General features: G+C 45.8%; 1 protein-coding gene across 6 annotated transcripts in view; it reads left to right on the top strand.

Annotated features, from left to right (window-relative positions):
* Positions 1–14,077, top strand: part of MYPN (myopalladin) — a 519,866-nt gene that overhangs the window by 348,040 nt on the left and 157,749 nt on the right. For 2 of the 6 annotated variants that reach the window (XM_063961610.1, XM_063961611.1), the window contains one exon: positions 12,278–13,216. The exons of 1 other annotated variant lie outside the window; for it this stretch is intronic. In XM_063961610.1, the coding sequence (XP_063817680.1) occupies positions 12,279–13,216 (938 nt within the window). In that variant the 5' untranslated portion in view covers position 12,278. Of the gene's footprint in view, positions 1–2,800; positions 2,900–12,277; positions 13,217–14,077 lie in introns of those variants that run through there. 3 more of the 6 variants (XM_063961612.1, XM_063961608.1, XM_063961609.1) reach the window with 3 other exon arrangements.

Here is a 14,077-nt window from a genome sequence, read left to right as displayed (position 1 = left end):
ATTCTCTAGCTTTCTATGCAAGGGCAGATAGCTCAATAGAGTGTCTGACTGCAATGCCACAGGAAATGGGTTTGAATCCGGGGTATGTCCGCATGTTGAAATGTAATAAAGACAGTGTCACTGAATAACAAAGAAATCTCAAGTTGAGTTCAAATGAATGTTTATTGGGTATTAGCGACAGAAGGGGTCAGGGTAGAAGACAGGGGCGGTCAGGAGATGCTAGGCTTTAAAAAGGGGGGAAGATGCAGTGAAAGTAATTAAAACAGATAATTGGCAAGTGCTGACAACAGCATCCCCTACCCTGAAGAGCTATGAGCGGTGCCCCCTCTGCACACACCTAGGTACGGCCCTTCTTACTGTAGGTGTGTGAGAAAGTTTTTATTAAACTGTTACCAGGGGCGCTTTAAGAGAGGAGGAGGCCCGTGTGCTGCCTCCTCCGTACGGGCCCCCTCCTCTCTGCAGGAGCGCTGTAGAGGGCTCAGACTCTAGAGGGCTCAGACTCTACTGCGCATGTGCAGATCTCCGGGAAAATGGTGCGGCAGCCATTTTCACAGATATTTCACTACTGTGCATGCGCAAAACTCCATGGAAATGGTTGCTGCGCCATTTTCACAGGGTTTTAACAGCACCAGTGACGTCGGCGCGGGACTCTGGACGGGTGAGTATTTAAAAAAACTGGTGCGGTGTGGGCCCCCTCTGGACTCAGGGGCCCGCGTACACGCACACACTGCACCCATTATAGAAATGCCAGTGACTGTTACATACTTCCCACTGATGATAGTAAGCTGATGGTGGGAGTAGAGAAGTGTTACATTGAGGCATGGACGGACTGGGGCTGCTTTTCAGCCCTGGCATTTGATTGTGCCGCAAACGCGCATTCACGTTACAGGGGGCGCAGCTACTGCTCATGGCACATGCTACATGTCAGGGGTACCTGGCCTTGAGGCATGCCCTCATCTTTCTGACACAGGCATGTTGGGCAGGTGGGCTGGCAAATAGTGATCTACAGCGCAGCCTTCCTGGCACTCTATGTGACCAGACTGGCCCAACAGGCCATCGGCCCTTCTGGCATTTGTTGCATACACCAATGGCAACAGGCCGAGATGGACTGAGGCTTAATATACTGTAGCCCCCGGCATCCCTTGCGCATGCACGGGGAAAAGAGGACATCCCTACATGTCCATGGGGCATGGTCAGATGTCACGGACATGAGGCCTCGCGGTTCCCCCTGTTTAGGCATGGAAGCCAAGAAAAGTGCTGTCAGACAGATCTGCTCAGCCAGGCATCCCCATTGAAAGGAGTGCCAGATGACCAATGCGACCGTGCAGCAGGCCCAAGTTAACTAATAGCCCTGACTTTAATGATGGTAGGACAGTTCCCACAAACCAGAACTATCCTGTGTAAGGAGAGATGGTAAACATATCTGACTATGTTTATTCATACAACAGAGTGCATTGTAAGTATGTAAAAGTCAGCATGTGACGTCACAACAGCGATCTGCACTGTTTCATGTTTGTAAGTCATACTTATTGAGTTATTTGATAGTGGATAGTTATCTTGAGTGATGAAATCTAAAAACTGCTCTATAGACCCAGCAGGCAGGACATACTGCACTCAGACTGTTTGACTAAAAAATGGACAAGTAGTAATCCAAATGTGAGCTGGACTAGAAACACAAGCAAATGAATATTCCTTTATACACATGTTGAAGTGTACCTATCATTTATGCTCTGTGGGTGTAGTGATTGTTTGAGCAAAATCAATATTTATATTTAGTCTACGATAGACTAGTCAATAATTAGTGCATATTTGCTGAGACTCCCTGAATGTCCAATAGACAGTATGACAACCATATTGATGGCAATCCATAAGGATTGGTGGTGGAGCCAAGCATGATGATGTTTGTGTCATCCATTTCCGCCAAACATGGCAAGATGACACAATTCACAACATCCCTTCATGGTGGCAGGCCAGGTTCTGCCATTGCAACACACAAGTAAAGCAAATCAAAATTTGTAAAAGCAAATTCTAGCTAACAGCATGTCAAGTTCTAGTATGGCCTTATTATTTACCTTAGAAATTAAAATTGCATTCTTCATGTTTTTACAGTAGCAAATACATGAACATTATCAAATGAACTTACATGAAATTTCTATCTAATTCCCGCTCTCTACTTTCTGTTTTCCCTCTACTGGCCCTTAATAATGAATGGGCCCATTACTTAGAATGTGAAAACTAGCATTTCCGCATGTGTAACGTGCCCATTAGTGACAATGAATCGGTCTCTGTGTGTATTTGAATAGTGCATTTTTAGCACCGATCACGTACTATAGAGCAGTATACAATCTTGCCGGTTTGTAAATGTACCATTTAGGTTTTGTTTTGAATTTGTGCAGTGAAAGAAAGTGAATGTGCTGTGTATACAGTAACCTATAGATTGTAGTTACATCTCCTGCCTCGTCACTAGTTACAGAAGAGTTGCATGCTGATCGTAGCTGCACACAGACTGCCAAGCAAAATATGTCATCTAAAGTTCATACTTGCAGCTGAACCCTAAATATATAGCAGATGTCTTCATATAGAAAGTGAAAGAGAAGTTGCTCAGTTGGGTGGATATCTTTACGTTGTAGCTGGGTCTCAGCAGGGAATTACTGTGTTTTTTTTATGGCTCTACATTATGTTGACAGATGTACAAAGGCAGAGCTTTGTGGACATTTGGTTTCTTGTATAACTGAATGTCATCAGCCCCTAAGATCTGTTTTGAAAATATGCCATCCTGATCACCGACCATTTGCTACAGAACAAGTGCCCGGACCATACTGGACGTTCAGATTCAACACTTTGGTGGACACAACAGGCTTATCAGGGACCCTTTCCGCAAGCAAAGCTCCGCACACTGGTGAGGATTGAGATTATGCTACTAAGCTCCTAATTGAAGAACTTTCATATGGGACTTTCTCCCTCCAGCGGTTTAAGAAGCGGTAACAATTTCTTATTGGGACTGTGCAATCAGCTCCTAAGCCTTATAAGTCTGCCTAAACTGTTGTCCAGTTATTACTAAAAAGGAACGGACATTTCTCTGACGTCCTAGTGGATGCTGGGTACTCCGTAAGGACCATGGGGTATAGACGGGCTCCGCAGGAGACTGGGCACTCTTAAAAGAAAGATTAGGTACTATATCTGGTGTGCACTGGCTCCTCCCTCTATGCCCCTCCTCCAGACCTCAGTTAGTATCTGTGCCCGGCCAGAGCTGGATACACCCTAGGGGCTCTCCTGAGCTTCCTAGAAAAGAAAGTATTTGTTAGGTTTTTTATTTTCAGTGAGATCTGCTGGCAACAGACTCACTGCTACGTGGGACTGAGGGGAGAGAAGCGAACCTACCTGCTTGCAGCTAGCTTGGGCTTCTAAGGCTACTGGACACCATTAGCTCCAGAGGGATCGAACACAGGCCCAGTCCTCGGTCGTCCGGAGCCGCGCCGCCGTCCCCCTTGCAGAGCCAGAAGAACGAAGAGAAGTTGAAAATCGGCGGCTGAAGACTCCGGTCTTCATTAAGGTAGCGCACAGCACTGCAGCTGTGCGCCATTGCTCCCTTAGCACACCACACACTCCGGTCACTGATGGGTGCAGGGCGCTGGGGGGGGGGGGCGCCCTGGGCAGCAATTAGATTACCTTACTTGGCGAAAAGCACATAATACAGTCTGATAAACTGTATATGTGCATTAACCCCCACCATTAAAGTACATAAAAGGACAGAAGCCCGCCGCTGAGGGGGCCGGGCCTTCTTCCTCAGCACACCGGCGCCATTTTCTCTTCACAGCTCAGCTGGAAGGAAGCTCCCCAGGCTCTCCCCTGCAGTATCCTGGTACACAAAGGGTAAAAAAGAGAGGGGGGGCACATAAATTTAGGCGCAAAACTGTGTATATAAGCTGCTATAGGGGAAAAATCACTCAGTATAGTGTACATCCCTGTATTATATAGCGCTGTGGTGTGTGCTGGCATACTCTCTCTCTGTCTCTCCAAAGGGCCTGGTGGGGGAACTGTCTTCAAATAGAGCATCCCCTGTGTGTGTGGTGTGTCGGTACGCGTGTGTCGACATGTCTGAGGTAAAAGGCTCCTCTAAGGAGGTGATAGAGCGGATAAGTGTGTGGGAGGGTGTCTCCGTCAACAACGCCGACACCTGTTTGGATATGTGTAAGTGCTGAGGTAAAATTATTGCACAAAAGGTTAGGGAACAGAAAGGAAATCTACCCTGGTCTGTCCCTATGTCACAGAGTCCTTCAGAGTCTCTCTATGTTCACTATCCAAAATAACAAAGTATCGACACAGAGTTTAACTCCACTGTCGACTACGATAATGCAAAGTTACAGCCAAGAGGGCTAAAAGATATTCAATATATGATTATTGGAATAAAAGATGATTTGCATATCACTGATGACTCATCTGTCCCTGACACGAGAGTACACATGTTAAGGGGAAGAATGCTGAGGTAAATTTTCCTCCTCTCATGAGGGAAAAGAGCGGGAATCTCCAGACAAGAGACGGCAGCTTCCCACAAGAGAATTCTCAGGCTGTATCCTTTCCCCACTAGGGCCAGGATGTGTTGAGAATCTTCCCCTTGGGTGTCCTGTTTGCACTAGCTATTCTCAGGGATCCTGCAGATAGCGTGCACATTCTAGTATACTACCCAGACCGGCGATTGTGTCGGCATGGGTTTATAGCGCTGTGGCAGCGTGGACAGGTACCTTATCAGCAGAGATTGAGACCCTAATATGCATATAAATATTTTAAGATGCTGTCTTAAGTGATAGATATATAATTATAAAGCATGCCCAAAGGGACATGAGTATACTGGGTCCTAGAGACAAAAGTTATGTCGATTTCTGCTTGACGTGTCCTGTAGAATATACATTGGACAGATGATGCCGACTTAAGAGGCATATGGAAGGCTGAGGATTGTGTGGAGAAAGGTTCTCGGGCCTGGTCTCCACAGTTATAGCTGGTAATTCTGATATTTTGCCTTATATTCCTGCACAGCCTAGGAAAGCACGACATTATTAAATGCAGCTTTTCGAATAAAGAAACAAGAAAGTCTGAGGTGCGTCCTTTCTTGTCAGAGCCGGGGGCAGAGGAAAGAAGCTGTACAACACAGCCAGTCCCCAGGAACAGAAGTCCTCCCCGGCCTCTACAAAAATCCACCGCATGTCGCTGGGGCTCCACAGGCGGAGCTAGGCCCGGTGGGGACACGCCTTCGTAAGTTCAGCCACAAGTGGGTTCACTCCCTGTTAGATCCCTGGGCAATATAAATTGTATCGCAGGGATACAGGCTGGACTGTGAGAAGATGCCCCCTCACCGAGGACCCGGCGGGCTTCCCCCCAAGAGAGGGAGCCAGTGTTAACTGCAATTCGTAAATTGTATCTTCAACAGGTGGTGGTCAAGGGTCCCCTCCTTCAACAAGAGGGTGTTATTATTCGACCATGTTATAATCCCGAAACCAGACGGTTCGGTTAGACCCATATTGAATTAAAATCCCTGAACATATACCTGAAAAGGTTCAGGTTCAATGATGGAATCGCTAAGAGCGGTCATTGCATGCCTGAAATGAATCGGGACATAAGGGATGCATACCTTCGTGTCCCCATTTATCCACCTCATCAGGCGTACCTCAGAATTGCGGTACGGTATTGTCATTACCAATTTCACCAAGGTAATGGCGGATATGATGGTGCTCCTGCGGAAGCAAGGTGTCACTATTATCACATACTTGGATGATCTCCTCATAAAAGCGAGATCAAGAGAGCAGTTGCTGGACAGCGTATCACCTTCTCTGGAAGTGAAACGGCAACACGACTGGATTCTATATATTCCAAAGTCGCAGTTGGTTCCTACAGCTCATCTGCCTCGCCTAGGCATGATCCTAGACACAGACCAGAAGAGGGTTTATCTCCCGATAGAGAGAGCTCAGGAGCTCATGACACTGGTCAGGAATCCATTGAAAACCAAAACAGGTGTCAGTGCATCACTGCACTCGAGTCCTGGGAAGGATGATGGCATCATACGAGGCCATCCCCTTCGGCTGGTTCCATGCAAGGACAATGGAACTTACTGGACAAGTGGTCCGGATCACATCTTCAGATGCATCGGTTAATCACCCTATCCCCCAGGGCCAGGGTGTCTCTCCTGTGGTGGCTGCGGAGTGCTCACCTTCTCGAGGGCCGCAGATTCGGCATTCAGGACTGGTCCTGGTGACCACGGATGCAAGCCTCCGAGGGTGGGGGGCAGTTACACAGGGAAGAAAATTCCAAGGTTTGTGGTCAAGCCAACAGACTTGCCTTCACATCAATATCTTGGAACTAAGGGCCATATACAACGCCCTAAGTCAAGCGGAGTTCCTGCTTCGCGACCAACCGGTTCTGATCCAGTCAGACCGCAGGGGCTCATGTAAACCGCCAGGGCGGCACAAGGAGCAGGGTGGCGAGGGTAGAAGCCACCAGAATTCTTCGCTGGGCGGAGAATCAAGTAAGCGCACTGTCAGCAGTGTTCATTCCGGAAGTGGACACGACCTCCACCCGGGAAAGTGGTGACTTCATCAGGAAGTCTTCACGCAGTTTTGCAAATTGATGGAAACTGCCTCAGGTGGACTACATGGCGTCCCACCTCAATAAAAAGATAAAAAAGGTTTTACGCTGGGTCAAGGGACTCTCAGGCGATAGCTGTGGTCGCACTAGTAACACTGTGGGTGTTCCAGTCGGTCTATATATTCCCTCCTCTTCCTCTCAGACCCAAGGGCTGAGAATTGTAATAAACGGAGGAGTGTGAACAATATTCTTTGCTCCGGATTGGCCAAGAAGGACTCGGTACCCGGAACTGCAAGAAATGCTCTCAGAGGACCCATGGCCTCTGCCTCTCAGTCAGGACATGTTGCAACAGGGACCCTGTCTGATCCAAGACTTACCGTGACTGTGTTGGACGGCATGGCGGTTGAACGCCGGATCCTAGCGGAAAAGGGCATTCCGGATGCAGTTATTCCTACGCTGATAAAGGCTAGGAAAGACGTGACAGCAAGACTTTTTCACTGTATATGGCGAAAATAGGTTGCTTGGTGTGTGGCCGGGAAGGCCCTACAGAGGAATTCCAGGGGGGTCGATTCCTGCACTTCCTACAGTCAGGAGTGACTATGGGCCTAAAATTAGGATCCATAAAGGCCAAGATTTCGGCCCTATCCCTTTTTCTCTCAAAAAGAACTGGCTTCACTGCCTGAAGTTCGGACGTTGTTACAGGGGTGCTGCATATTCAGCCCCTTTTGTGCCTCCAGTGGCACCTTGGGATCTTAACGTGTGTTGGATTCCTAAAATCCCACTGGTTTGAGCCACTTAAGACCGTGGAGCTAAAATATCTCACGTGGAAAGTGGTCATGCTTTTGGCCTTAGCTTGGACTAGGCGTGTGTCAGAATTGGCGGCTTTGTCATGTAAAAGCCCATATCTGATCTTCCATATGGAAAGGGCAGAATGGAGGACAATTTCTCCCTAAGGTGGTATCATCGTTTGATTTGAACCAACCTATTGTGGTGCCTGCGGCTACTAGGGACTTGGAGGATTCCAAGTTGCTGGACGTAGTCCGGGCCCTGAAACTTTATGTTTCCAGGACGGCTAGAGTCAGAAAAACTGACTCGCTATTTATCCTGCATGCACCCAACAAGCTGGGTGCTCTTGCTTCAAAGCAGACTATTGCTCACTGGATCTGTAGCACCATTCAGCTTGCACATTCTGCGGCTGGACTGCCGCATCCTAAATCAGTAAAAGCCCATTCCACGAGGAAGGTGGGCTCTTCTTGGGCGGCTGCCCGAGGGGTCTCGGCTTTACAACTTTGCCGAGCTGCTACTTGGTCGGGTTCAAACACTTTTGCAAAATTCTACAAGTTTGATACCCTGGCTGAGGAGGACCTTGAGTTTGCTCATTCGGTGCTGCAGAGTCATCCGCACTCTCCCGCCCGTTTGGGAGCTTTGGTATAATCCCCATGGTCCTTACGGAGTACCCAGCATCCACTAGGACGTCAGAGAAAATAAGAATTTACTCACCGGTAATTCTATTTCTCGTAGTCCGTAGTGGATGCTGGGAGCCCGTCCCAAGTGCGGACTCTCTGCAATACATGTATATAGTTATTGCTTAACTAAAGGGTTATTGTATGAGCCATCTGTTGAGAGAGGCTCAGTTATTGTTCATACTGTTAACTGGGTATAGTAATCACGAGTTGTACAGTGTGATTGGTGTGGCTGGTATGAGTCTTACCCTGGATTCCAAATCCTTTCCTAGTAATGTCAGCTCTTCCGGGCACAGTTTCCCTAACTGAGGTCTGGAGGAGGGGCATAGAGGGAGGAGCCAGTGCACACCAGATATAGTACCTAATCTTTCTTTTAAGAGTGCCCAGTCTCCTGCGGAGCCCGTCTATACCCCCATGGTCCTTACGGAGTACCCAGCATCCACTACGGACTACGAGAAATAGAATTACCGGTGAGTAAATTCTTATTTTCTGTTTTCACTAATTCTGCCGGTGATCATATTGACTTTTAATTGGTATTTTATCAGAGTTTTAAATAAATGTTTGAACCTGTTTTCATCCAATCCATTTCACTTTGTTAGTAACTGAATTTAGCGCTGCTATTTTTTCTTTATTGTTTCCTGTTTTGAAAATATAACTGTCTACCTGCCTTAAACCTTTAGTTAGATACATTCTCAGGTTCCCTAATTTAACCCCCAGTCAAGTGCAGCTGGCCTGACATGTGCCGCAAAGCTATTCTCACTCCCCTCCTAGTACCTTCCTATCTCTAGGTGCTGTTCGAAACCCCCCTAGTCAGTTTTCCCGCTGCCTGCGTGGAGTGCAGTAGTGACCCTCCTGGCCTCTCAAGCACACTGCGCCCAAACTCCTCCGACTTTTGAAGGTTCGTTTTTCCTTTTATTTTCATCTATTGTTTATTTTGTTCATTTTATGAATGAAAATTACAAAGGTTGTGGATATTTTGCGGAAATATGTAGGTTTGTCCAGGGTGGCCTCTCAGGCACACTGCGTCCAAACTTATACTCATAGAAACATAGAAACATAGAATTTGACGGCAGATAAGAACCACTTGGCCCATCTAGTCTGCCCATTTTTTTTTTTCATGTTCATGTTTTCTCTTTTTTGCTTCAGATTTTCTGCTGAAATGGCCCGTAAAAATCTACTATTTCTCTCTTTGTACGTCCTAATGATGGTCACTGATCACTTTAAGGCCCTCATTCCGAGTTGATCGCATGGTAGCAGTTTTTTGCAGCCGTGCGATCAGATAGTCGCTGCCTATGGGGGAGTATATTTTATCTTAACAAGTGTACGAACGCTTGTGCAGGGAAACTGTGCAAAAAGTTTTTGTGCAGTTTCTGAGTAGCTCTGAACTTTCTCAGCCACTGCGATCACTTCAGCCTGTCAGGTCCAGGAATTGACGTCAGACGCCCGCCCTGCAAACGCCCTGGACACGCCTTTTCCACTAAACTCCCAGAAAACGGTCAGTTGCCACCCAGAAATGCCTTCCTGCTGTCAATCACCTTGTGAACGTCTCTGCGATCACTTTCTTCGTAAGGTCCCACGCTGTCCAGCATTTCCCGTCGCTGGGCAGTGACGCACCTGCGCATTGTGGTCACAGCGCATGCGCAGTTCAGATCCGATCGCACCGCTGCGAACAACTGCAATGTGCGATCAGGTCGGAATGACCCCCTAAGAGCGTTAGAATTTAGTTAATTAGGTGCTAATTACGATTTTCTAAAAGGCGCTTGTCAGGTGCACTGCACCTGAACCCAGGAGTCCTAGAGGTGCGCCTGACGGAGGGTTAAAAAGATCAGCGACCTCTCTATTCATGGTGCAGCATAGTTGCTGGCCTTTAGTCAGATAGATATCTGTGCATGTGTAGCAAACGGCAAGTTTTTGCATAGGGTGCATCCGCAAATGCAAATGTATGCATATATGTCCGTCTGTATGTCCGAGTCGGATGGAACACGGAAGGATTTATCTTACCATGAAATACGGCGTTTTGAGGAAGGAACTGGGTGCTGATGGCACATAACTGCCCTGTCTTGTGTGTGTGTTATGTATCTAAAGCTTTGATGATGGTTTTGGCGGATGACATAACATCAGTGGGAGGCACAGGTTTGCGCTTGTACAGTAGATGCCCGAACCCCTGCATTAGACCTACGGACTCTCGCATTACTATAAGGTGGTAAATCTGGCTTTCACAGCTACCAGCTACTACAGTCGCTTTGGATGTGACTTAGAAACCATGGTACAGTATGCAAATATACTTGTATACTCACCTCCACAGCTGTCTTCTATGCTACAATAAGGTATTTTAATTGCACAACACCAAAACCCGAATAGCTTGGGGTTTTTTCTTACTAAAAGATGTTGAGTTACAGCCAAAGTCATACCTTGTGTTACAAAATTACAGCAACAGTAGAAAGCAGTAAGACAGAGACTACAGAGTTGGTTTAAATGAGTATTGTCAGGTTATTCACTGGAAAACAAATGAACAAGAGAGGAGGGGATAAGAGGAGGGAAAAGCAAGAAATGGAGGGAGCGAGAGGGAGCCGGGAGGGAGGAGGGAGCCCGACCAGTCTGATCACAAGTAAGAATATATCCAGTATTAGCTGGGGTAGGGGAATGTTGTGAACGGCAATCCAGGATAAGCCACTGTAAATCGGGTCAGATGCCCTGCGCATGTACTACGATGTATTTACAGCATAATGGAATAGGAGCCAATGATGACATGTTTCAAGCACCTTGGAGGCGTTATTTTTGATACTCACTGTGTTCCATCTTATAGATACACTAGACATACAGTAGGTTATTGCTATCTTAATTATTGGGTAGCTTGGGGTTTGTTTTTTCCAATAGCTGTCTACAAAGTAATATAGGGGGTCATTCAGACCTGATCACTGATGTGCGTTTTCGCATAGCGGTGGCGTCGCAGTGTGCTAGAGCATGGCAGGCAGCCGACGGCTGTTTTAGGCTAGCGATCGCCGGCGTGGTCCGGGCAACGCAGGCATGCCCAAACCGTTGGGGGGGTGGGCCGCGGCGGCTGCATGACGTCACACCCGGGCAGCGATGAGTAACTCCTGCCAGCGCGCAGTAGCTGCACTGGCTGGGAGTTACTCCTACAGTACAGAAGCATCACCGCTGTGATACTTTTGTACTTCTGCAACGGGGTAGGGCCTGACATGTGGGGCGGACTAGCCCTGTGCTGGGCGTCTCCCTGCATGTAAGTGTGCCTGATCGTAGCTGTGCTAAATTGAATGACCCCCATCGGAAAGGACCCGACAGGTATTGAATACACCCCTTAATGGACAACACATGCTGCTGAAGACAGTAGTAACTGGGTAATGATAGCTGTAAATTATAGTGAAGGTCAGTACTGAGTACTGTGATTCGTGCTAATTAGGGTGCATAGCTGTCCACGTGAATGTTTCCTATACTGTATTCCTTCCTATAATAGCATTTTATTGTGAGTGATAGCTCAGTTTCCTGTGCTACTTATTTGTTCTTACCTTATCTGACTACATGTCCCTGGAGGTACGTCAAAATAATGCAGAATAATACAAATTAAGACTATAGCTTGTTAATATACTAGACATGCACTCAGACATGTACATTTTTACAGCAGGTATCAGTATACTATGAACAGTTTCCTAGGTAATATATACTCTTGAAGGTAGTAGTAACAATCATTAGAGTACCCTTATGGAGCATCATAGTATGCTGTTGTTCGTTTACCCATTCTTATATCTCATCCCCGCCCCATGGGTGCAGTAAACTGCATGATTTATAGTTTCATCTTAAACTATGTAACAGTTACCTATTTATTGGCTATAAAGTTTTTATTTTGTGACGTGCTTTAACTAGTCAAAACAAAAAAACAAAAAACAAAAAAAAGATTAGGGTTTTTATTTGGCACTTGTAGAACCCAAAATATGTATTTTTAGCTTCAGTGTGTTCTTGAGTATATCAGAAATATAATGAGATAAAAGGAAAACAAAAGAGAGATGGCCCGGACATTGTAACACCGGTAAGAAGGAGAATAAGACTATATATATGCACATACTGGAGATCATTTGGGACAGTGCCACCAGATTTTATTTATTAGAAGTTAGAAAGACACAGTGACCTGATTGTTATGTTGTATACTTTAAAGTACTAATTAATAGAGAATAAGCCACCATTATATTGACATGGTTGGTCCTTGTTCTTTTTATCAACAGCATGCAAGACGATAATATAGAAGGTTCTACGTCTATTTCGCAGCTTCTCAGAGAGAGCTACTTAAGTGAATCTATAACACATCACGAGAACAGTGAACAAAGCACAGCTATCTCCTCCTCCCACTCATATCATCATAACCTCTCCTCTGCCAAGGTTGATGAGTTAGGAGGAACAGATGACTTTTCTGATCTTTCTGCCTTTCTGAGCCAGGAGGAATTAGACCAAAGTGTACACTTGGCACAGCAATCAATTGACCAGGATGGAAAGCAGAAAGAGGTCCAGGTTGTTAAATGCCCACCACGAGAACTGAGAAAACAAATAAAATCTGCTGTAAGATCAACGTTAAGCACTCCGAGCCAGCCACCCATCCCTGACCAAGAAGAGCAGTCAAACTTTCGTCAAGACCATGTCATAAAGAGTACAAGAAACTCTTCGGAAGACACTAAGGATACGAAAAGGCAACAGAGAATCAATCCTTATGGAAATGAGTCAGAGTCTAAGAAAGAGTTTCTAAATAAAGCAGCAGATTTCATAGAGGAGCTTTCTTCACTATTTAAAGCCAACAGTTCCAAGCGGATCAGGCCCAAGACATTAAAAAATCGAAGGAGCAAACGTGACTTAAAAAGTGCAACTCTTGAAGAAGACGCCTCTAATTACACCAGTGAGTCGGGAAACCGAGAGAGGCCTCTCTGTCTTCCAGCAGAGACAGAAATAGATGCCACTGTCTCTGAAAAACCTGAGAGTTTGGAAGCAGAAGGACCAGAAATTAATCAGGATGCTCTGCAAGTTGAACCAGACACAGCCTCCTCTTTTTATTTAGAAGAGACTATTGGGCAGCCTCCAAATTTTATACAGAAATTAAAAAGTCGGGAAGTTACAGAAGGAAATAGAGTACAGTTGGATTGCATTGTGGTTGGAATCCCAGCACCTGAAGTAAGGTATATACTTTGTTGCTTTTATTTAATACTTCTATTAACACTATCTTTAGGACACTGAACAGTCAGATTCAGTCCATCACTGTAGGCCTCTTATACAGGTATTAGGTATGCATAACAATGATGAAATGTAAAATGTATTAAGGCAAGGCTCATTATATAGCCAGCGTGTTGTCATTTAACATTCATATATTTAAGTGCAAGTACGATTTGGAGCATACATACTGGACGATTTTAATGAACGATATGAATGATCTGCCATTGCATACAAAAATATTGTCCAAATTGGCTTGCAGTGATAAACGATGATAGACTAATGATGAACGACTGCGGGGACACGAATTGTTCATCGTTGATGCCTCCACACTAAACAACATGAATGATTTATCATTCATTTTTTATCAATATCGTTCTATAAAATCAGTGTGCAGGGCCCTTAAATAAGAATGTTTTCAGACAGATCTTCTGCATCAAGTATAGGCTGGGGGTGCACCCAATAATGACCAATCGGGTGCATAGGAATAGTTAGGAGTACCACAGAAATGAATGCACATCTGCATACAGGCGCATATACCCAATTTATTTTCCTGTGCATGCAGAGTGCCTTGGTAATGTATCCTCTCTATGATGGTCACATCTCTTGGGAGGTGAGCACAGATGTTCGACTAGGCAGAAGCATTCCCAGTAGTGCACTGTGAAAAACTGTAACTGTCACACCAAAGTGCAACCTCTTCTGACTTTAAAGGTGTGTACACACAGTGAGATCCTTGCTATGCCCGATTTTGACTATACGATTTCCCTTGAACTCCCCCAGAGCCCAGAAGCACAAATTTTGACTATTTGTACTTTCGATCTTGTCTATGT

The sequence above is a fragment of the Pseudophryne corroboree genome, chromosome 3 (genome assembly GCF_028390025.1).
Source record: "Pseudophryne corroboree isolate aPseCor3 chromosome 3, aPseCor3.hap2, whole genome shotgun sequence".
In the NCBI taxonomy this organism is placed as follows: domain Eukaryota; kingdom Metazoa; phylum Chordata; class Amphibia; order Anura; family Myobatrachidae; genus Pseudophryne; species Pseudophryne corroboree.
This window is presented reverse-complemented; position numbering and strand designations above follow the sequence as displayed.